The sequence below is a fragment of the Stegostoma tigrinum genome, chromosome 9 (genome assembly GCF_030684315.1).
Source record: "Stegostoma tigrinum isolate sSteTig4 chromosome 9, sSteTig4.hap1, whole genome shotgun sequence".
In the NCBI taxonomy this organism is placed as follows: Eukaryota; Metazoa; Chordata; class Chondrichthyes; order Orectolobiformes; family Stegostomatidae; genus Stegostoma; species Stegostoma tigrinum.
The window spans coordinates 33,904,781-33,927,546 of NC_081362.1; the positions used below are offsets into that span (position 1 = coordinate 33,904,781).

General features: G+C 44.4%; 1 protein-coding gene across 2 annotated transcripts in view; it reads left to right on the forward strand.

Moving 5' to 3' along the window:
* Window positions 1-22,766, forward strand: part of sytl3 (synaptotagmin-like 3) — a 175,760-nt gene that overhangs the window by 60,818 nt on the left and 92,176 nt on the right. For both annotated transcript variants that reach the window (XM_048536633.1, XM_059648822.1), the window contains exon 5: window positions 18,605-18,656. In XM_048536633.1, the coding sequence (XP_048392590.1) occupies window positions 18,605-18,656 (52 nt within the window). The remainder of the gene's footprint in view (window positions 1-18,604; window positions 18,657-22,766) is intronic.

The following is a 22,766-nucleotide window of genomic DNA, read 5'->3' on the forward strand; positions in this document are numbered from 1 at the left end:
TGCAAAAACAAGTAAGAGAAATTATGAGAAAAGACTGGAAGCCAACATAGATGTGTTCTAAAACCTTCTTTGAAAGAATGGTAAGAGTACAGCTGATTAGGGACCAAAAAGGGGATATATAGAAAGGCTTGATCAAGGTAATGTTATTGATGTTAGGTAGAAAGAGGGATAGGGATGTCAGGCAGGATTTCAGGGAACTAGGGTAGAAGCTGAAAGCTAGAACAAACAGAGAGGTTATCTGTGGTTTGTTACCCGTGCCTCGTGATAGCGAGGCAAAGAACAGGGAGAGATTTCAGCTGAACTCGTGGCTGCAGGGTTGGTGCAGGGGGGAGGGTTTCAGGAATATGGATAATTGGGGCTCATTCTGGAGAAGATGGAGCCTCTACAAACAGGACAGTCTCCACTTGAACCAGACGGGTACTAATATGCTGGGTGGGAAATTTGCTAGTGCTATTCAGGAGGATTTAAACTAGCTCAGCAGCGGGATGGGAAACAGTGGTGTAGTTCCTGTACACAGGAAGATGAGAGTAGGGAGGACATGGACAGGATTTCACTGTCACAGGAGTGTGCTGGCAGACAGCAAGCTGGTTTGAAATGCGTCTACTTCAACGCCAGGAGTATCTGGAATAAGGTAGATGAGCTTGCCGCATGAATAGGTACCTGGAACTTTGCTATTATGACCATTTCGGAGACATGGATAGAGCAGGGACAGGAATGGATGTTGCAGGTTCCAGGGTTTAGATCTTTCATTAAGGTCAGGGAAGGTGGTAAAAGAGGGGGAGGTGTGGTTTTGTTAGTCAAGGACAGTACAACGTTGGCTGAAAGAACTTTTGACGAGGACTCGTCTACTGAGGTGGAATGGGCTGAGGTCAGAAACAGGAGAGGAGTGGCCACACTGCTGGGAGATTTTTTATAGACCTCCGCAAAGTTCCAGGGATGTGGAGGAGAGGATTGGCAAAACGATTCTCGGCAGGAGTGAAAGGAGCAGGGTGGTCATTATGGGAGACTTTAACTTTCCCAACATTGACTGGAAATGCTATAACTCTGGTACGTCGGATGGATCAGTTTTTGTCCAATGTGTGCAGGAGGGTTTCCTGACACAGTATGTGGAAGGGCCACCAAGAGGGGAGGCCACACTGAATCTGGTACTTGGTAATGAACCAGGCTAGGTGTTTGATTTAGTGGTAGGTGAGCACTTTGGAGTGAGTGACCATAATTCAGTTATGTTTAGTTTAGTGATGGAAAGGGATAGGAGCATGTCACAGTGCAAGAGTTATAGATGGGGGAAAGGCAATTATAATGTGATTAGGCGAGACTTAGGAGGCATAGAATGGTGTAGCAAAATGCAGGGGATGGGGATAATCGAAATGTGGAGCTGGTTTAAGGATCGGATATTGTGTGTCCTTGATAGGTATGTCCCTGTCAGGCAGGGAAGAAGTGATAAGGTAAGGGAACTGTGGTTTACTAAAGAAATTATATCTCTTGTTAAACGGAAGAGGGAGACTTATGTGATGGTGAGACGAGATGGATCAGATGAGGCGATGGAGAGTTACAGATTAGCTAGGAAGTATTTAAAGAGAGGGATAAGAAGAGCAAGGAGGGGATATCAGCAGTCATCAGTAGGTAGAATAAAGGAGAACCCTAAAGCTTTCTGTAGGTATATGAGGAACGAAAGGTGACTAGGGTAAGAATAGGGCCAGTCAAAGACAGAAGTAGGAAGTTGTGTGTGGACCCTGTGGAGATCGGAGAGGTGCTAAATGAATATTTTTCATCTGTTTTCACTCAAGAAAAGGAAAATATTGTAGAGGAGAAGACTAAGATATAGGCTATTAGACTTGGAAGGATTGAGATTAGAAGGAGGAGGTGGTATCAACTCTAGAAGGTGTGAAGGTAGATAAATTCCCTGGGCCAGATGGGATTTTTCCGCGGATTCTCTGTGAAGCTAAGGAGGAAATGGCGGAGCCTTTGGCCTGATCTTTGAGTCCTCATTGTCTACAAGTTTAGTATCAGAGGACTGGAGGATTGCAAATATTGTGCCCTTGTTCAAGAAGGGCAGTAGAGATGACACAGGTAATTATAGACCAGTGAACCTTCCGTCTGTTGTAGGAAACGTTTTGGGAAAGTTTATAAGAGATAGGATTTATAATCATCTAGCAAACAACAATTTGATTGGAGATAGTCAACATGGATTCATCAAGGGCAGGTCATGTCTCACAAACCTCATTGAGTTTTTTGAGAAGGTGACCAAGCATATGCATTAGAGTAGGGCAGTTAACGTGGTGTACATGGGCTTCAGTAAAGCCTTTGATAAGGATCCACATGGTAGGCTATTGGAGAAAATGTGGAGGCATGGTATTGAGGGAGATTTAGCAGTTTGGATTAGAAACTGGCTTTCTGTAAGAAGGCAACAAGTGGTGGTTGATGGAAAATATTCAGCCAGAGTCTGGTTACTAGTGGTGTGCCTCAAGGATCTGTTTTGGACCACTGCTGTTTGTCATTTTTATAAATGATTTGGACGCGGGCATAGGTGGATGGGTTAGTAAGTTTACAGATGACACTAAAGTTGGTGGAGTCGTGGACAGTGTGGAAGAATGTTGCAGGTTGCAGGGAGACTTGTATAAACTGCAGAATTGGGCTGAAAGGTGGCAAATGGAGTTCAATGCAGATAAATGTGAGGTGATTCACTTTGGGAAGAATAATAGGAAGGCAGCATACTGGGTCAATGGAAAGATTCTTGGTAGTGTGGATGTGCAGAGGGATCTTGGTGTCCACGTACATAGATCCCTAAAAGTTTCCATCCAGATTGATAGTGCTGTTAAGAAGACATACGGTGTGTTAGGTTTCATTGGTAGAGGGATTGAGTTCCGGAGCCGTGATGTGATGCTGCAACTGTACAAAACGCTAGTGCGGCCTCACTTGGAATATTGCGTACAGTTCTGGTCGCCCCATTACAAGAAGGATATGGAAGCATTAGAAAAGGTGCAGAGGAGATTTATCAGGATGTTGGAGATAATGGGAACTGCAGATGCTGGAGATTCCAAGATAATAAAATGTGAGGCTGGATGAACACAGCAGGCCAAGCAGCATCTCAGGAGCACAAAAGCTGACGTTTCGGGCCTAGACCCTTCATCAGAGAGGGGGATGGGGGGAGGGAACTGGAATAAATTCCAGTTCCCTCCCCCCATCCCCCTCTCTGATGAAGGGTCTAGGCCCAAAACGTCAGCTTTTGTGCTCCTGAGATGCTGCTTGGCCTGCTGTGTTCATCCAGCCTCACATTTTTTTATCAGGATGTTGCCTGGTCTGGAGCGAAGATCTTATGAGGAAAGACTGAGGGACTTGGGTCTGTTCTCATTGGAGAGAAGGCAGCTAAGAGGGGATTTAATAGAGACATACAAGATGATCAGAGGATTAGATAGGGTGGACAGTGAGAGTCTTTTTCCTAGGATGATGACGTTGGCTTGTACGAGGGGACATAGCTGCAAATTGAGGGGTGGTAGATTTAAGACAGATGTCAGAGGCAGGTTCTTTACTCAGAGAGTGGTAAGGGCGTGGAATGCCCTGCCTGCCAGTATAGCTAACTCAGCCACATTAGGGGCATTTAAATAGTCCTTGAATATGCATAACATTGATGATGGGATAGTGTAGGGGGATGGGCTTAGATGAGTTTACAGGTCAGCGCAACATTGAGGGCCGAAGGGCCTGTTCTGCACTGTATTGTCCTATGTTCTATTTTGTATGTTGTATGCATGGACTTTCAGCAGGTATTTGACACAGTGGTGCCCCACAGATTTGTGAGGAAAGAAATGGGTCATGGAATAATGGTCAGTAGTAACGAGATGGATGCAAAATTGGCTGAGTGATAAAAGTGGAGAGTTGTTTGGGCTGAAAGAGGGTTTGCAGTAGAGTTCTGCCAGGTTGGTTTTGGAACCAACACCACCCATGCCCTCCACCTCCTCCAGAACATCCAATTCCCCGGTCCCCAACACCTCATTTTCACCATGGACACCTCCATTCACCATGCAGATGACCGAAAGGCCCTCTGCTTCTTCATGTCCTGCAGACCCGACCTGTCCGCCTCCACCGACACCCTCATCAGCCTAGCCGAACTCGTCCTCACCCTCAACAACTTCTCTTTTGATTCCTCCCGCTTCCTACAAACAAAGGGGGCGGCCATGGGTACCTGCATGGGCCCAAGCTATGCCTGCCTCTTTGTAGGTTGTGTGGAACAGTCCCTCTTTCGCACCTACATTGGCCCTAAACCCCACCTCTTCCTCCATTACATCGATGACTGTATCGGCGCCGCCTCGTGCTCCCAAGAGGAGCTTGAACAGTTCATCCATTTCACCAACACTTCCCACCCCAACTTTACATTCACCCGGACCATCTCCAACACATCCTCCACCTTCCTGAACCTTTGTGTCTCCATCTCAAGCAACCACTTTGAAACTGATGTCCATTTCAAGCCCACCGACCCCCACAGCTACCTGGAATACACCTCCTCCCACCCACGTTCCTGCAAAAATTCCATCTCCTATTCCCAATTCCTTCGCCTCTGCCACATCTGCTCCCAGGATGAGGCATTCCACTCCCTTACATCCCAGATGTCCTCGTTCTTCAAGAACCACAACTTCCCGCCCAGCAGTGGTCGAGAACACCCTCGACCGTGTCTCCCACAACTCATCCCTCACACCCCGCCCCCACAATAACCACCAAAAGAGAATCCCCCTCGTCCTCACATACTACCCCAACAACCTCCGCATACAACGCATCATCCTCCGACACTTCCACCATCTACAATCCGACCCCACCGCTAAAGATATTTTTCCAACCCCACCCTTGTCTGCCTTCCGGAGAGACCACTCTCTCCGTGACTCCCTTGTCCACTTCACAGTCCCTTCCAACCCCACCACACCCAGCACTTTCCTCTGCAACCGCAGGAAGTGCTGCACTTGCCTCCACACCTCTTCCCCCACCCCCATCCCAGGCCCCAAGATGATTTTCCACATCAAGCAGATGTTCACCTGCACATCCGCCAATATGGTATACTGCATCTGCTGTACCTGGTGTGGCCTCCACTACATTGGGGAAACCAAGTGGAGGCTTGGGGACCGCATTGCAGAGCACCTCCACTCGGCTCGCAATAACCAACTGCACCTCCCAGTTGCGGACCATTTTAACTCCCCCTCCCATTCCTTAGACGACATGTCTGACATGTCCAACATGTCCTGGGCCTCCTGCAGTGCCATAATGATGCCACCCGTAGGTTGCAGGAACAGCAACTCATATTCCGCTTGGGAACCCTGCAGCCCAATGGTATCAATGTGGCTTTCACCAGCTTCAGAATCTCCCCTCCCTCCACTGCATCCCAAACCCAGCCCAGCTCGTCCCCGCCTCCCTAACCTGTTCTTCCTCTCACCGATCCCCTCCTCCCACCTCAAGCTACACCTCCATTTCCTACCTACTAAACTCATCCCGCCCCCTTGAGCTGTCCATCCTCCCTTTCTGACCTATCCCTTCCCTACCTCCCCACCTATACTCTCCTCTCCACCTATCTTCTCTATCCATCTTCGGTCTGCCTCCCCCTCTCTCCCTATTTATTTCTGAAACCTCTCCCCATTCCCCTTTTCTGATGAAGGGTCTAGGACCGAAACGTAAGCTTTTGTGCTCCTAAGATGCTGCCTGGCCTGCTGTGTTCATCCAGCTCCACACTTTGTTATCTGGTATTGGAACCCCTACTTTTCGTAATATTTCTCATGATCTAGATCTTGGTGTGCGGGAGGGCAATTCCAAAATTTACAGATGACTCGTCATTTGGAAGAGTTGTAAACTCTGAAGAGGACAGTGTAGAACTCTGGAAAGACATAGGCAATTTGATGGAATGAAAAATACAGCGTGATGTATTTTGGTAGGAAGAACATTGAAAGACAATACAAAACAATGGGGTTCAATTCTAAGGGGAGATGCAGGAGCAGAGGGACCTGGGTGTATATATGTACAAATAATGAAATTGATGAGACAGAGAGAGTAAGTAAAGCATATAGTAGACTCAGCTTTATGAATAAGGCCATAGGTGATTTGAACTTGTATAAGATACGTGTTGGACAATAGTTGGAGTATTGTTGTAAGTGCCACATTTTAGGAAGTCCATGAATGTATGGGAGAGAGTGCAGAAGTGGTTTTTCAGAGCAGTTCCAGGGATAACAAACTTCAATTCGAAGGGTTGATTGAAGAAAGTGGAATTTTTGTTTGGAGAGAAGAAGGCAAAGTGGAAATGTGATAGAGATGCACAAAATCATGAGCAGGCTGGATAGAGTAGATAGGGAGAAACTCTTTCCAGTCATAAAAAGGAACGAGAACGTAGGGGCACAAAGAATCAAGGGTGAAATGAGGAAAGACTTTTTCAATCAGTGAATATGTAAAGTATGGATTTCACTTCCTGGAAACAGGTTCAATTGAGGCAGTCACGAAGGCATTAAATGATTAGTTGGATAAAAATAATGTACAGCAGTATGGGTAAAATGTAGGAGATTGGCACTACCTAATAATGTTCATTTAATGAGCTGGTGCAGACATGATGAGCTGAATCGCCTCCTTCTGATACTTCAATGATTTTGAATTACCTAATTGGCCCACCTTTTTCATCACAAAATCCCTACAGTGTGGAAACAGGCCCTTTAGCCCAATTAGTCCACATCTCAGAGCATCCCACTCAGACCCATCCCCCTATAACCAATCTAATCTCCACTAGGGGCAATTTAGCATGGCCAACCCATCTAGCCTGTGCGAGGAAACCCACATAGACTCAGGGAAAATATGCTAACTCCACACAGGCAGTCACCCGAGGCTGGAATTGAACCTGGGTCCCTGGTGCTGTGAAGCAGCAGTACCACTGGGCTACCATGCCACCTAATTTAACATATTTTTACTCTGGACCTGGTGAACTTACATCTAGGCCTCTCAGTCTATGGATAAGAACACTAACACTGCACCATAAGAGTTTTTTTTTTAGCATGATCAGACATCACTGGCAAGACATGCCCAGTCTTTGACTGCTACCTATACATCTCCTCAATTGCATTAGCCCTACTCCACGATGGACACAATGGTGCAAATGGACTGACTGTGGCCCATGCCCTGGACTTCAGAGCACATACCCCCTGACCAAGACACCTCCATCAGACTGGATTTCTTACAGTGGTCACTTCCTTGAATTCTGCCCTTGGCATACTGTGATGGAAGTCCCTGACAGACAGGTGCCTCCCTGGACTTCGTTTGAAGGATTATTCCCCTTAGATTTGGATTCATGGCTGCCTGCTTATTGCAGGTGCTGTGTATTTGCCATGTAAATTGCTGGCACATAGTGCAGGTGTAAGATAAATGTAGCACAGTGTTATACAGCATGATATGTGCTTCCTGTACTGAGGACCGTTAAGCAGCCAGACTAGCTGCTTGGTTGCATGACTGTGCGAATTGCCACAGCAAGGCAAGATAGAGATGCTGTGAGCAAACAGGTGGATGCTATGTGAGTTATGTTAATTGAGCAAGTGAACATTCCTGAGATGCAGCCTATTCCGTATATGTGAGATGAGCGCTTGTCCCCCTGGGTAAGTGTCTTCATTACAGCCAATCCATCCAACAATCCAAATTGTTGGTGTATCTTGCAATGCAAGGCTGTGTCACCAAATTGCACTGCTAGTGAATAGTAGAAGTACCTTGTTGGTCAAGATGGAGCGACAGAGGTCAGATGTCAATGTTTGTACAGGATGAGTGAGTGTGGCTCATGCCTGTGTATCTTGCAGGCAATGTGGAGAGGATTCATAACACGTGGTGAGCTACATCTGCCATCATGGTTTGACTTCCTTGTTAAATTTTCTTGAAGCCAAGCTTATTAGTGAATTTGGTAAGATGGGAGTCTGAGTATAAATGAGGTGAGTTGTGGTGCTCGTTGGTTAACAAGCACTAATGTCCTATCAGTTCTAAAGAAGTGTCACTGGACTCAAAAAGATAATTGTGATTTCTGTCCACAGATGTCGCCAAACTGCTGACTTTCTCCAGCAATTTCTGTTCTTGTTTCAGATTTCCAGCATCTGCCATCCTTTGTTTCATTTTATATTGGTCATTTGTTATCATGTTGTTGTGTAGTGTTAATCTTGCAATGCTCTTTGTGAAAAGCATAAAAGATGGAGTGAGTTGATGGTCATATTAAGATTGGTCACTTGCCAACTGATTCTGCCACACACCACTCTATAGTGCTTGTTGCTCACATTCAGGTTTTGACCTTTGTCTCCACAAAATTCTGTCTTTGCAGGATTGATACCTTCCTTGCCGTTTGAGTGGCATTACTACTATGTTAAATGGGTTAGATTCAAAACACATCCAGAACTCAGATTTGTGTATCAATAAGGCTATCGGCATAGTGATTTATGACACGGTGGACACACTTCAATATATCAAGTTTATGTCAGCTCTCATGGAGCAATCCAGGCAGTCTTACTACTCAATACTCAAAGCTCTGGAAGTTTATTTCATTCAAATGTACATCAATTTCATTATAAATCATTGGTTGCTTTTGTTTTCATTATAATTGTAGATATCCAGTTCCATTACCAATCACCTGCATAGAAATCATTTTTCATTCACTCTGCTTTTCTTGCTTAACATCTTAAATCTGTGTTCCTTAGTCCTTGACCCATCAAATTATGTAAATGGTTTTCCTTTTCTGCCTTCAAATCACATAGACCACCTTCACATCTTTCCTAATATTTAATTTGCAATATTATGTTTTTAGTCAATCATGATCTGTAATATCTCTTACGCTACCATATGCTGGTTCAGTGAAAAATGCATACAACCAAGAATAGCGCTAGGCATGCCTAAGAGTGCTTTGTCAAATCACACCAGAGGATTATTGCATGCCATACAGAAAACAACATGGGATTGACAGAACTAACCATTCTCATACTCAATGCTTTATAACAATGCTCTGCAGACTTAACACATTTAGAAATGAATAGTAATAACATTAAACAACCAGCTGGAGGTTGCTCCAAAAATATTTCCATCCATGATGATGGGGAATCTACCTGAGCAATGCAAAAACAAGACTAAAACATGAACAGAGATAGGAGGAACTGCAATGCTGGAGAATCTGAGATAACAAGGTGTAGAGCTGGATGAACACAGCAAGCCAAGCAGCATCAGAGGACCAGGAAAGCTGACTATTCGGGCCTAGACTCTTCCTCAGAAATGAGATATTGGTCTAGGCCCGCAACGTCAACTTTCCTGCTCCTCGGATGCTGCATGGCCTGCTGTGTTCATTCATCTCGACACCTTATTATCTCTAAAATATGAGCAACTCGCTTCAGCCAAAGTATATTTATTTTTAATGCATGGGATGAGATGTTTTTAGGCTAGGGCATCATTTATTTCCCAGAACAAAAACAAAATCGCTAGAAAAGCTCAGCAGGCCTGGCAACATCTGTGAAGGCAAAAACAGTGTTAACGTTTCGGGCCCAGTGACCCTTCCGAGAGTGTCCAAATGTCTTTTAAAATTATAACTGCTCCTACATTCACCACTCCCTCTGGAAGTTCATCCCACATACAAACCACTCTGAAAAAAATGCCCCTGATGTCTTTCTTTAAATCTTTCTCCTCTCACCTTAAAAATATGACACACACACACACACACACACACACACACACAAGGTCTGGCAGCATCTGTGGAGAACAGATCAGTGTTACCGTTTTGGGTCCAGTGACTCTTCTTCAGACCTTCAGGACCCTAAACATTAACTCTGAATTTTTTTTACTTCACAGCTGCTGCCAGACCTGCTGAGCCTTTCTAGCAACTTCTATTTTTGTTCCTGATTAACAACATCAATAGTTCTTTCCGTTTTTAAAAATATGCCCCTTGGTCTTGATTAGCCCCTACTCTAGGGGAAGAATCCTTGTTATTCACCTTATTTATACCCTTCATTCATGATTTTATAATCCTCTGTAAGGTTACCCCTCCACCTCCTATGCTCCAGTGAAAAAATGTCCCAGCCTCTCCTTATAATGCAAAACTTCTGTTCCTGGCAACATTCTGGCAAATCTCTTCTGAACCCTCTCCACCTAAATGCCTCCACCTTCCTATAACAGGGTGACCAAAACTGGATTCAGTACTCCAGATGAAGGCTCACCAGTGTCCTGTAAAACCTCAACAAAACATCCCAACCCTTGTACGAAAGGTCTGAGCAATGAAGGCAAGCATTCTAAGCACCTTCCTAACTACTCTAACTATTGGATTGGAGGTTGACAAATGTTGTCCCACTTTTCAAGAAAGGAGGGAGAGAGAAAACAGGAAATTATAGACCGGTTAGCCTGACGTCAGTGGTGGGAAAGATGCTGGAGTCAAGTATAAAAGATGAAATTACGACTCATTTGGATAGCAGTAACAGAATAGGTATAGATTTACGAAGGGGAAATCGTGCTTGACTAATCTTCTGGAATTTTTTGAGGATGTATCTATGATGATGGATAAGGGAGAACCAGTGGATGTAGTGTACCTGGACTTGCAGAAAGCCTTTGATAAAGTCCCGCATAGGAGATTGGTGAACAAAATTAGGGCACATGGTATTGGGGGTAAAATACTGAGTTGGATTGAAAATTGGCTGGTTGACTGGAAGCAAAGTGTAGTGATAAACGGGTCCCTTTCGGAATGGCAGGCAGTGACCAGTGGGGTACCACGAGGTTCAGTGCTGGGACCGCAGCTGTTTACGATATATATTAATGATATAGATGAAGGCATTAAAAGTAATATTAGCAAATTTGCTGATGACACAAAGTTGGGTGACAGTGTGAAATGTGAGGAGGATGTTATGAGAATACAGGGTGACGGACAGGCTAGGTGAGTGGATGGATGCATGGCAGATGCAGTTTAATGTGGATAAATGTGCGGTTATACACTTTGGTGGCAAGAACAGGAAGGCAGATTACTATCTCAATGGAGTCAAGTTAGGTAAAGAGGAAGCACAATGAGATCTAGGTGTTCTTGTACATTAGTCAATGAAAGCAAGCATGCAGGTACAGCAGGCAGTGAAGAACGCTAATAGCATGCTGGCCTTCATAACAAGAGGAATTGCGTATAGGAGCAAAGAGGTCCTTCTGCAGCTGTGCAGGGCCCTGGTGAGACCGCACCTGGAGTATTGTGTGCAGTTTTGGTCTCCAAATTTGAGGAAGGACATTCTTGCTATTGAGGGAGTGCAGCGTACGTTCATGAGGTCAATTCCCGGAATTTCGGGACTATCATGTGTTGAAAGATTGGAGCGACTGGGCTTGTATACACTTGAGTTTAGAAGGATGAGAGGGGATCTGATTGAGGTGTATAAGATTATTAAGGGATTGGACACTCTGGAGGCAGGAAGCATGTTTCCACTGATGGGTGAGTCCAGAACCAGAGGACACAGTTTAAAAATAAGGGGTAGGCCATTTAGAACAGAGTTGAGGAGAAACAACTTCACCCAGAGAGTGGTGGATATATGGAATGCTCTGCCCCAGAAGGCAGTGGAGGCCAACTCTCTGGATACTTTCAAGAAAGAGATAGATAGAGCTCTTAAAGATAGTGGAATCAAGCGTTATGGGGATAGGGCAGGAACAGAATACTGATTGTGGATGATCAGCCATGATCATAATGAATGGTGGTGCTCGCTTGAAGGGCCAAATGGCCTACTCCAGCACCTATTGTCTATTGCCTATTGTCTATTGTCTATGTGTGATGCAAACTTCTAAGAATTATGCACTTGAACCCCTAGGTCACTCTGTTCTCCAGCACTATACAAGGCCCTACTTTCAAGTGTATGTCTTGCCCTTTTCTGAGGAAGGGTCTCGACTCGAAATGTCAGCTTTCCTGCTCATCTGATGCTGCCTGGCCTGTTGTGTTCCTCCAGCTCCATAATGTGTTATCTCTGACTCCAGCATCGGCAGTTCTTGCTATCTCTAAGTCCTGCCTTTGATTGTTTTAGCAAAATGTAATACCTCACATTTATCCAAATTGAAATCCACCTGCCACTCTTCAGCCCATTGACTCAATTGATCAATATATAAATCATAGAATCCTGACCGTGCAACTGGATGCCATTTCACCCATCAAGTTTACACTGATTCTCTGAAGAGCATCCCACCAGTAATGTAGGTCCTATGCCCCTGAAAGGTCTAGTGCAAAGCATGAGAGAATGCATACTCCTTGATTACACTGCATTGTTGACCTTCTCTGAAGATGGCTCCTCCCTGAACTGCTGCTGTTGAATGACCCATTGGCAGCTACACCTTTGTGCAAATAGGTTGCTGAACATTAGGAATCATCGTCATCCAGGAGGTCCAAAGGTGCCAGGACGAATCACATCATTTCATCCAATTTGTAGCTGATGTCGGCAGCTCCATATGTAAGCCACAATCCATGAATTATCTAATTTAAACTGCTGCTGTATGGTGTGACAGTGTATTGGGCACACATGTAGATATACTCATAAGCATATGTGGATGCAAACAAGTTACTGTCAATGACATTTATACTCAAATTTTGAAAAGTGAACTAGCCTTCTTCACCTGTGCCACCAAAACGATCTCAATACATTTTCTTTTTTCTCTCTGGGATATTACAGTGATTAAAGAAACATGGCTCAGCGAGGGATAGGACAGGCAGTTTAATGTGCTGGGTACAGGTACTTTAGGTGGGACAGAGGTGGGGGAAGGGGGGAGGAGTGTATTGCATTTTTGATTAAGGTGAGTATCACAGCAGTAGTCAGAGATGAAATAACTGAGGGATCATCCAGTAAGGCTTTGTGGGCGGAGCTAAGAAATAAGAAGGGGATGGTGATACTATTAGCAGGACTGACATATGATGAGAGATAGCATTGGTTAGAATTATATTCACTGGAGTTTATAAGAATGATCAGGGGTCACCCTGTGAGGCTTTGTGGGTGGAGCTAAGAAATAGGAAGGGGATGTCACAAAACCTGTCACAAGGGGATGTCACAAAACAAAACCATGACACAAAACATGACCTACTCTTAGGAAATAGAGTAGGACAGGTGACAGTGGGAAAGCACTTTGGGACTGGTGACCATAGTTACGTTAATTTTAAAATAATTGTGGAAAAAGACGAAACTGGCCCACAGGTTCAAGTTCAAAATGGGGCAGGGCGAATTTTGATGGAATCAGACAGGAGCTAGCAGGGTTGATTGGAGTAGTTTGTTTGCATGCAAAGGGACCTCTGGCAAGTGAGAAGACTTTAAAAGTGTGTTAGCTACCATTCAAAGTCTATATGTTCCTGTGAGGGTGAAGGGCAAGGTTGGCAGGAGTAGGGAACACTGGCAGAAAAGACATTGAGGCTTTGACCAGAAAAAAGGAGGAGGCATGGCTCAGGAACAGGCAGCTGGGATCAAGAGAATCCCTGGAGGAATAGAACATAGAACATAGAACATAGAACAGTACAGCACAGAACAGGCCCTTCAGCCCACAATGTTGTGCCGACCATTGATCCTCATGTATGCACCCTCAAATTTCTGTGACCATATGCATGTCCAGCAGTCTCTTAAATGACCCCAATGACCTTGCTTCCACAACTGCTGCTGGCAACGCATAAATGTAGTGGATACAGGAATTTACAGAAGAAGGAATTCAGAGGGTGGAAAGGGTGCAGGCAATAGTTTTGGCTGAGATTAGGGTAAATCCAAAGAGATTCTTTAAGTATATTAGAGAAGAAAGAATGACTAGAGACAGACAACAGACAATAGGGCCCCTCAAGGACGAAAGTGGACATGTGTATGTGGATAACAAAGTGTAGAGCTGGATGAACACAGCAAGCCAACTAGCATCAGAGGAGCAGGAAAGCTGACATTTCGGATCCTCCTTCAGAAATGGGGGAGGCGAAGGGTGTTCTGAAATAAATAGGGAGGGGGGAGGTGGATAGAAGATGGATAGAGGAGAAGATAGGTGGAGAGGAGACAGAGAGGAGGGTCTGTCAGCTCTCCACCTATCTTCTTCCTTATCCATCTTTTATCCGCCTCCCCCTCTCTCCCTATTTATTTCAGAATCCCCTTCCCATCTCCCATTTCTGAAGAAGGGTCTAGACCCAAAACGTCAGCTTTCCTGCTCCTCTGATGCTGCTTGGCCTGGTGTGTTCATCTAGCTCTACACCTTGCTATCTCAGATTCTCCAGCATCTGCAGTTCCTACTATCTATGGACGTGTGGATCTGCAGGAGATGGGTGAGGCCCTCAATGAATATTTCTCCTCTGTGTTTACCATGGAGAAATTCATGAAAACTTGGGAAATTGGAGAAATTAGTGGCAATATCTTAGGAACAGTCCATGCCACAGTAAAGGTGATGCTGGAAATGTTAGAATGTCTGAAGGTGGATAAATCTCCTGATCAGATATATCCAAGAATGCTGCAAGAGGCTAGAGGAGAAGTTGCATGGGCCCTAGCTGATATGTTTGCATCATCATTAGCCTTAGGTGAGGTTCTGGAAGACTGGAGGGTAGCAAAAGTTGTAACTTTATTCAAGAAGGGCTGCAAAGAAAATCCTGTGAATTATAGACCAATAAGCTTAACACCAGTGATAGGTAAGTTACTTGAGAAAATTCTGGGGGGTACATTTGGAAAGATAGCATTTGATTAGAAGTAGTCAGCAGGGCTTCATGCGTGAGAGATCATGCCTCACAAATTTTTTAGAGTTTTTTAATGAAGTGATCAGGAAGGTTGATGATGGCAAGGTGGTAGGTGTAGTCTGCATGGATTTCAGTAAGGCCTTTGATATGGTTCCACATGGTAGGCTGCTCTGGAAGGCTAGATTGTATGGAATCTAGGGCGAGTTAGCAAATTGGATGTACAATTTGGTTGATGGTAGGAAGCAGAGAGTAATAATGGAAGAAAGCTTGTCAAACTGGAGGCCTGTGACTAGTGGTGTGCCTCAGGGGTCAGTGCTGGGCCCATTGCTGTTCGTTATCTATGATTTGGATGAGACTGTTCAAGGAATGATTAGCAAGCTTGCAAGATGGCATTAGGCAGTACTGTGCACAGTGAGGAAAGTTACCAGGAATTGCAGCAGGATCTTGATCAGCCGGGGAAGTGGACCAAGAATTGGCAATGGATTTTAGCATAGACAAGTGTGAGGTGTTGCATTTTGGAAAGTCAAATCAAGGTAGGAGATTCATAGTGAATGGTAGGGCTTTAGGGAGTGTACTGGAACAGAGCGACCTTGGAGTTCAGTTGCACGATTCTCTGAAAGTGGACAGGGCAATGAAGAAGTCTTTTGGCATACTGGTCTTCATCGGTCAGGGCATTGAGTACAGAGTTTGGAAGGTTATGTTGCGGTTGCACAGGATGTTGGTGAGGCCACACATGGAGCATTGTGTTTGGTTTCGGTCACCTTGCTATAGGAAGGATGTTATTAAACAGGAACAAGTGCAGAAGAAATTTACAAGGATGTTGCCAGGACTCAAGGGTTTGAGTTATGGGGAGAGGTTTGACAAGCTAGGACATTGTTCTTTAGAGAGCAGGAGACTGAGGGTGCAATCTTATAGAAGTGTTGAATGCACTCGGTCTTTCTCCCAGGGTTGGGGAATCAAGGACAAGAGAGTTAGGAGGGGAAAGAATACATGGGAACCTGAGGGAAAACTTTTTTACACAAAGGGTGGTACACATATGGAATAACCTACCAGCAGAAGTGATTGAGGTGGGTACATTAACAACATTTAAAAGGCATTTGGACGGGTACATGATAGGAAAAGTTCAGAAAGATATGGGCCAAGTGCTGGGAAATGGGGTCAGCATGGATGGACATTTTGGCTGGTATGGACCAAATTGGGCCAATGGGCCTGTCTTCGTGCTCTGGGACTCTAACTTTATCTCTCTATTTCTATCTATCTCTCTCTATTTATCTCTCTCCCTTCACTATACTGAGGAGCAATGTATGATTCTGCAGCTGGGCTGAATGGATGTAGAGGCTGTTAGCCTAGGAGCTTTCTTGGGGTGAGCCAGGAGTGTTTGTGCTAGATTGGCTAGACATGCCAATGATCTTCTTGCCAGATGTTAGGGCGGCACGGTGGGTCAGTAGTTAGCCTCACAGCGCCACAGACCCGGGTTTGATTCCAGCCTTGGATAACTGTCTGTGCAAAGTTTGCGCATTCTCCCCATGTCTGCGTGGGTTTCCTCCGGGTGCTCCGGTTTCCTCCCACAGTCCAAAGATGTGCAGGCTAGGTGGATTGGCCATGCTAAATTGCCCATAGTGTTCAGGGTGTGGGTTATAGGGGAATAGGTCTGGGTGGGATGCTCTAAGGGGCGGTGTGGACTCGTTGGGCCAAAGGGCCTGTTTCCATACTGTAGGGAATCTAATCTAAATGTGGTGCTGGGTGTATTGATACTGTCGAGGGTAACCTAACAGAACCTGTGAGCCAAAAGAGAGAAGGTATCACAGCCAATGGTTAGAAATAGCATCCAGTGAGTAAGAGTGATAGCAGGGTTAATGGGAGAGTCGCAGTGGCAGGCAGCGCACTACTTACTCATTCTGATGTGACATGGATGTTACAGCATCCCTGCAAGAGTGATCTCCCTGCAAGGGTCAAGATTCTCCCTTTGTGGGTAAGGAGCCTGATCTTGGGCATGCATCCACATCCACCAATCTGGTTCTGCTCTGTTATGAGTTATCTTCTCCTGCAATGTGAATAAGGCAGGAACTTAGTGACATTACAAGAAGAGGCACAAATGTTAGTACTGATGCATGTGCAGGAAAGGTGGTGAATGTAGTGTTGCACTGAGGAGGCAGCACAGACAGCATGCAAGGTTAGTGGCATAAGAGGCTGAGGAGTGAGGGTAGGTAAGAGAAAGTGTTGCAAGGAATGGTGAGAGTGTTATGGACTGTGGGAGAGAGAGAGTGAGTGGGAAGTGGCAGATAAAAATGGGGCACTTAGCCAGGCAGAGAGGAGAAGGTCTTTAACCTTTTGGCAGGACAGCTGGCCATTCATCTATGCCCTGGAGAAGCTACTCACTCTAGTAATGACCTCAGATGAGGCTGGCAGGTTCTGGTGGTGTGGCCATTTCTAGCAGCCCTCTAGGAAGATGATACCCCTCTTTTGTGCCGACTTGTCCACTGGGGCATTCAGGTTCCTCTTAGTGAATCATGGTACTGTCTTCCCCTTCTTCAACATCTTGTGGATACATTCTTCAATGAGCAGGGCAGCTTTGGGGTGTCAGTGCTTGAAGTAGTGCGATGTGTTATTTTAAAAAATAGAGCACAAGGGATGCCAGTTTTTGGAAAGACAGTTGCTGAGTGACAAATTATTCTGGGAAGATGGCATGAAAATCAGTGTGGGAGACGCTATACGGATGGGAAGGCAATCAATATGGCAAGTTTGGTAAGATCCAACAAGCTACTTTAGGTGTCATGGCAACAGCCCTCCAAAATATTAAAAAACTGGACTCAGCCAATAAAATATAATGTTCAGCCCAAAGACTAAGTGGTAATTGCTTGCATCATTACTGCCATGGACGGATAGATCTGTTATAGGTAGATTGCTGAAAACATAGTCTAGTAAGTAATTATCATGTCATAGAATCATAGAATCCCTACAGTATGGAAACAGGCCACTAGGCCTAACAATTCCACTCTGCACCTCCAAAGAGCACCCACCCAGACCCATTTCCCTACCCCCGTATTTCCCTTGTCTAACCCACCTAACCTAAACATCCCTGGGCACTATGGGCAATTTAGCATGGTCAATCCACCTACCCTGCGCATCTTTGGACTATATGAGGAAACCAGAGCATCCAGAGGAAACCCATGCAGACATTGGGAGACTGTGCAAAACTTCACACAGACAGTTGCCCAAGGTTGGAATCGAACCTGTTCCCTGGTGCTGTGAGGCAGCAATGCTAACTACTGAGCCGCTGTGCTGCCCCATTATGGCATTTCTGTCTTGTTTTTTCCTTCACACCCAAGTCTGACAGTTGTGTCCTTCAGGATTCACTAATGGTGTTACCAAGCCACTATTGGCAATGAACATTTAACACCACTTCCCAGGGTGCATTCTGTGCCCTTGATACCCTCAATGCTTCTTGTTATGTGGTGTTCAACATGTTGGAATACTGATTACATCAGCTGAAGGAGGATATTATGTAGTAATCTGCAGGAGGTTAGCTTGCTGATGTTTGACATGATGACACTGTGATTTCATGGAGTCTGGAGTCAATGTTTAAGACACACATGACAACAGCTTCCTGACTGTTAACACTGTGAAATGACTCCTGATTATGTTTTTCTGCATAACAAGCTCCTACAAACAACATGATACTGACCAGACACTGAGATTTTGCTTGAGGAACCAGTATTTGTCAGGGAACTAGTGATAACCCCTGCCCCTCTTCAAAGTTGTGTCCATCCAATAGAACATCCAGAGCCTTAGTTTAACATCTCATCTGAGTGATAGCACCTCTAAAAGTGCAGCAGTTCCTCAGTGAACAAAGGGCAGACACAATTTTTCATTCATCACTGAACAATCCTCAATAATGACCATCCCCCTTAATTTTACTGTTGTTTCTATTCTTTTGTTTTTGCTATTGTACAGGTAAACACGAAACAATAAGTGAGAAGCTGTTACAGACGTTTCGAACACTGAGGTAAGATGTTTGTGATGCATTTGGAGATGTTACATTTAGTGGGTACACATTTCGACATTCCACCAGTAGTCTATAATGAAAACTATTAGAGGGTTCAGATTATATACTGTATTTAGAAATTTAGTGCAGAGGGGGAACAATACTTGAGCTAGTGAGTTGATCAAGACCTCTTGAATTGAATGAGTCAAATTGCCTGTTTTACACAATGCCAAATTAATTTTTCATGAAAATCTGACAGCCAGTTAGCTATGAGCCCATTTGGCAATGCTGATCTTAACCAGTTTCACACCTATATTGCATGTGTCTCGTGTTTGTGAAAATTGATGTTGTAAGAGTCTCGGGATGAATTTGATATGCAAGTATGTTAACGATACCTAACAGGTTGTTAAATTGCATAATTCAAGCAATAGTATAGTAGTAGTACAGAACTAGCCCCTTCTAAATGTAATATACTTTAAAAAAGGTGACATTTTAGATATGATCTCCTCAGTGACTGATAACTTTTAAAAATAAAGGCAGGTTCAATTGAAATGTTCATGAGGGCATTGGAAGGGAAGGGAAGAGTCAAAGATACACCAGGTGAAAGTGAGAGAACAATGGAAATGGGAAACAAAACTGATCAACTTTTCATATTCAAGATAATGTCTTGAAGAAGTTCTGCTCTTTTCTCAGACAGGATTTCTGTTTTAATCTTTCAGCCTGTTCACCTTCGTTGATTTATATCTCCTAACTAGTGTTAAATAAAATGTTTGCTAAAACTTGCTTTCACAGTCATTCTTCCTTCTTTAGTCATTGTCTTTGATTCTGCCTTACCCCATACAGATGCCAACTGAAGTTCTATTCTTCATCTTTTGAATCCAACCAAAATTATAAATATCTTGGACGTAGCATTCCTTTATATGGCTGCTCCCACCACATCCTGAGACCCATACTCAGCACCATTCACTGGCACATGTACACTCTGAACTCTCTCTGCTTAGCAAAGAACTCAGCTTTTTCCTTTTTTATGCCTCCATCTCAATGACAAGAGTCCTCTCAGCGCCACGCAGAACCCTTCACCAGCCTCCTATACTCCTTCTCTGCCTCAATCACTTGCTCTGGCCTTTTGGCTGAACACAATGTCTTCATTGAGAACTGCTGATATGATGTTGACAGCCTCAATTTCTTTGCTTCCCTCACTCTGTTTTCATCTGAACTTGCTGCACTTTTTTCTCTCAGGTTCGACCCTGACTTTTTCACGAAATGTCAACCTTCCTGCTCCAGTAATGCTGCCTGGCCTGCTGTGTTCCTCTAGCTCTACAATGTGTTATCTCTGTCTCAGCAACTGCAGTTCTTACTATCTCTACCAATAAGAGTGATGTTTATGTCATGTAGCATGCTGATTTCTGCCTGCCAGAGTTTGAGTGCCAACTCTCAAACACTTTGTTCTATCTGCCTTGAATCAAAATACCACCACTAAGCATCAAGTCGTTGATTCCACTACTGTCAGTAATCTCATCTCCCCTATACAGATTCCATGTCATAGTTGCCCAACCACTCGCTTCTATTTTCTTCCCAAGATCTTCAGACATGACTGCCCTGGTAAAGGCATCATTTCAGCCTGTTCCTGTCCCTTTGTTTCCTCCTATCTTGATTCTATTTGTTCTCTCCTTGTTCATTCTCTCCTCACTTAGATTCTTGATTATTTTGATGCTTTATGTTGGTTCCAAAATTTCCAATTTTCTGGTCCTAGCTGCTGCCTTTTCACCATTGATGTGCAATCCCTTTATACATTCTTTTCACCTCAGGATAATCTGAAGGCTCATTGCTTCTTCCTTGAAAAGAGTTTTGCACAGTCTCCATCCACCATTACCCTTCTTCACCTGTCCGAGTTTGTTCTCACTTCGAAAATTTCTCCATTGACTAAAGCTCACTTTCAAGTCAAAGATATGGATATATTGGTCCCAGCTAGGCCTATCCCTTTGTAGGTTAAGTGGAACATTCCTTGTTCCAGTACTGCTTGGGCTCCCAAGCCATAACTATTTTTCTAATAACATCATGATGCCATTGGTGCTGCTTCTTGTTCTTATCCGGAGTCGGAAAAATTAATCAGTTTTGTTTCTAATTTCCAATGCTGTCACCAAACACATCTGCCCCTCCCCTCCACCATCAGCATTCTGCAGGGATCCTTCCCTCAGTGACATCTTAGTCCTCTCCTTCATCATTCCTAATTCCCAACTTTCTCATTTCTTCCATGGCACCTCCTCCCTCCTCTCTGGCTAAAGCCTCAAACATCCTTCCAGGTAGGCAATATTTTACTTCTAATTCCTTCAATCTAGTCTGCTGCATTTGCTGCTCATAATGTGATCTCCTTTACATTGGTGTGACCAAATGCAGGCAAGGTGACAGCTTTGCAGAACTGCTTTGTCTTTAAGAATGATGCCCACCTTCCAGTTGCTTGCCATTTCAATAAACCACTTTGCTCTCATGCTAACATTTCTGCACTGGGCCTGTTGCAATGTTAGAACAAAATACAACACAAGCCCAGGGAGAAATGCCTCACTATCTGCTTAGATACTTTATAGCCCTAGGACTCAGTGCTGAATTCGACAACTTCAAAGCCTGACTGCATGGCATCCGAGGAGTTGATGGTAGAGGCTACTGCATTGCTTATTGAATTTTGTCTGCTTAGAACTGAGCAAGCCTGGCACAATTTCAAAATTTCTAGATGACACAAACATTGGAAGTATTGGAAACTGAGGATGATGTGATAGAGAACTGATGAGATATAAAAACTGGAAGAACTGTGGATGCTGTAAATCAGGAACAAAGCCAGAAGTTGCTGGAAAAGCTCAGCAGGTCTGGCAGCATCCATGGAGAAAAATCAGAGTTAACATTTCGGGTCCAGTCACGGATCAAGTTAATATAGACCTATTTGTGGAATTGCTGGATGCGTGACATGAAAGTTAATGCAGAGGAGTGTGAAGTGATATATTTTGATAGTAAGCACAGAAGAACATAGAACATAGAACATGGAACTATACAGCGCAGAACAGGCCCTTTGCCCTCATCGTTACACTGACCTGTGAACTCATCTAAGCCCATCCCCCTGCACTATCCCATCATCATCCATATACTTATCCAAGGACTGTTTAAATGCCCCTAATGTGCCTGAGTTAACTACATTGGCAGGCAGGGCATTCCATGCCCTTACCACTCTCTGAGTAAAGAACCTGCCTCTGACATCTGTCTTAAATCTATCACCCCTCAGTTTGCAGCTATGTCCCCTCGTACAAGCCAACATCATCATCCTCAGAAAAAGACTCTCACTGTCCATCCTATCTAATCCTCTGATCATCTTGAATGTCTCTATTAAGTCCCCTCTTAGCCTTCTTCTCTCCAATGAGAACAGACCCAAGTCCCTCAGCCTTTCCTCAGACCTTTGCTCCAGACCAGGCAACATCCTGGTAAATCTCCTCTGCACCTTTTCCAATGCTTCCACATCCTTCCTATAATGGGGCGACCAGAACTGTACACAATATTCCAAGTGAGGCCGCACTAACATTTTGTACCGTTGCAGCATGACATCACAACTCCGGAACTCAATCCCTCTACCAATAAAACCTAACACACCGTATGTCTTCTTAACAGCACTATCCACCTGGGTGGAAACTTTCAGGGATCTATGTACATGGACACCAAGATCCCTTTGCACATCCACACCACCAAGAATCTTTCCATTGACCCAGTATGCTGCCTTCCTATTATTCTTCCCAAAGTGAATCACCTCACATTTATCTGCATTGAACTCCATTTGCCACCTTTCAGCCCAATTCTGCAGTTTATCCAAGTCTCCCTGCAACCTGCAACATTGTTCCACACTGCCCACCACTCCACCGACTTTAGCGTCATCCGCAAACTTAGTAACCCACCCACCTATGCCTGTATACAAGTCATTTATAAAAATGACAAACAGCAGTGGTCCCAAAACAGATCCTTGTGGCACACCACCAGTAACTGGACTCCAGGCTCAATATTTTCCATCAACCACCACTTGTTGCCTTCTTACAGAAAGCCAGTTTCTAATCCAAACTGCTAAATCTCCCTCAATACCATGCCTCCGCATTTTCT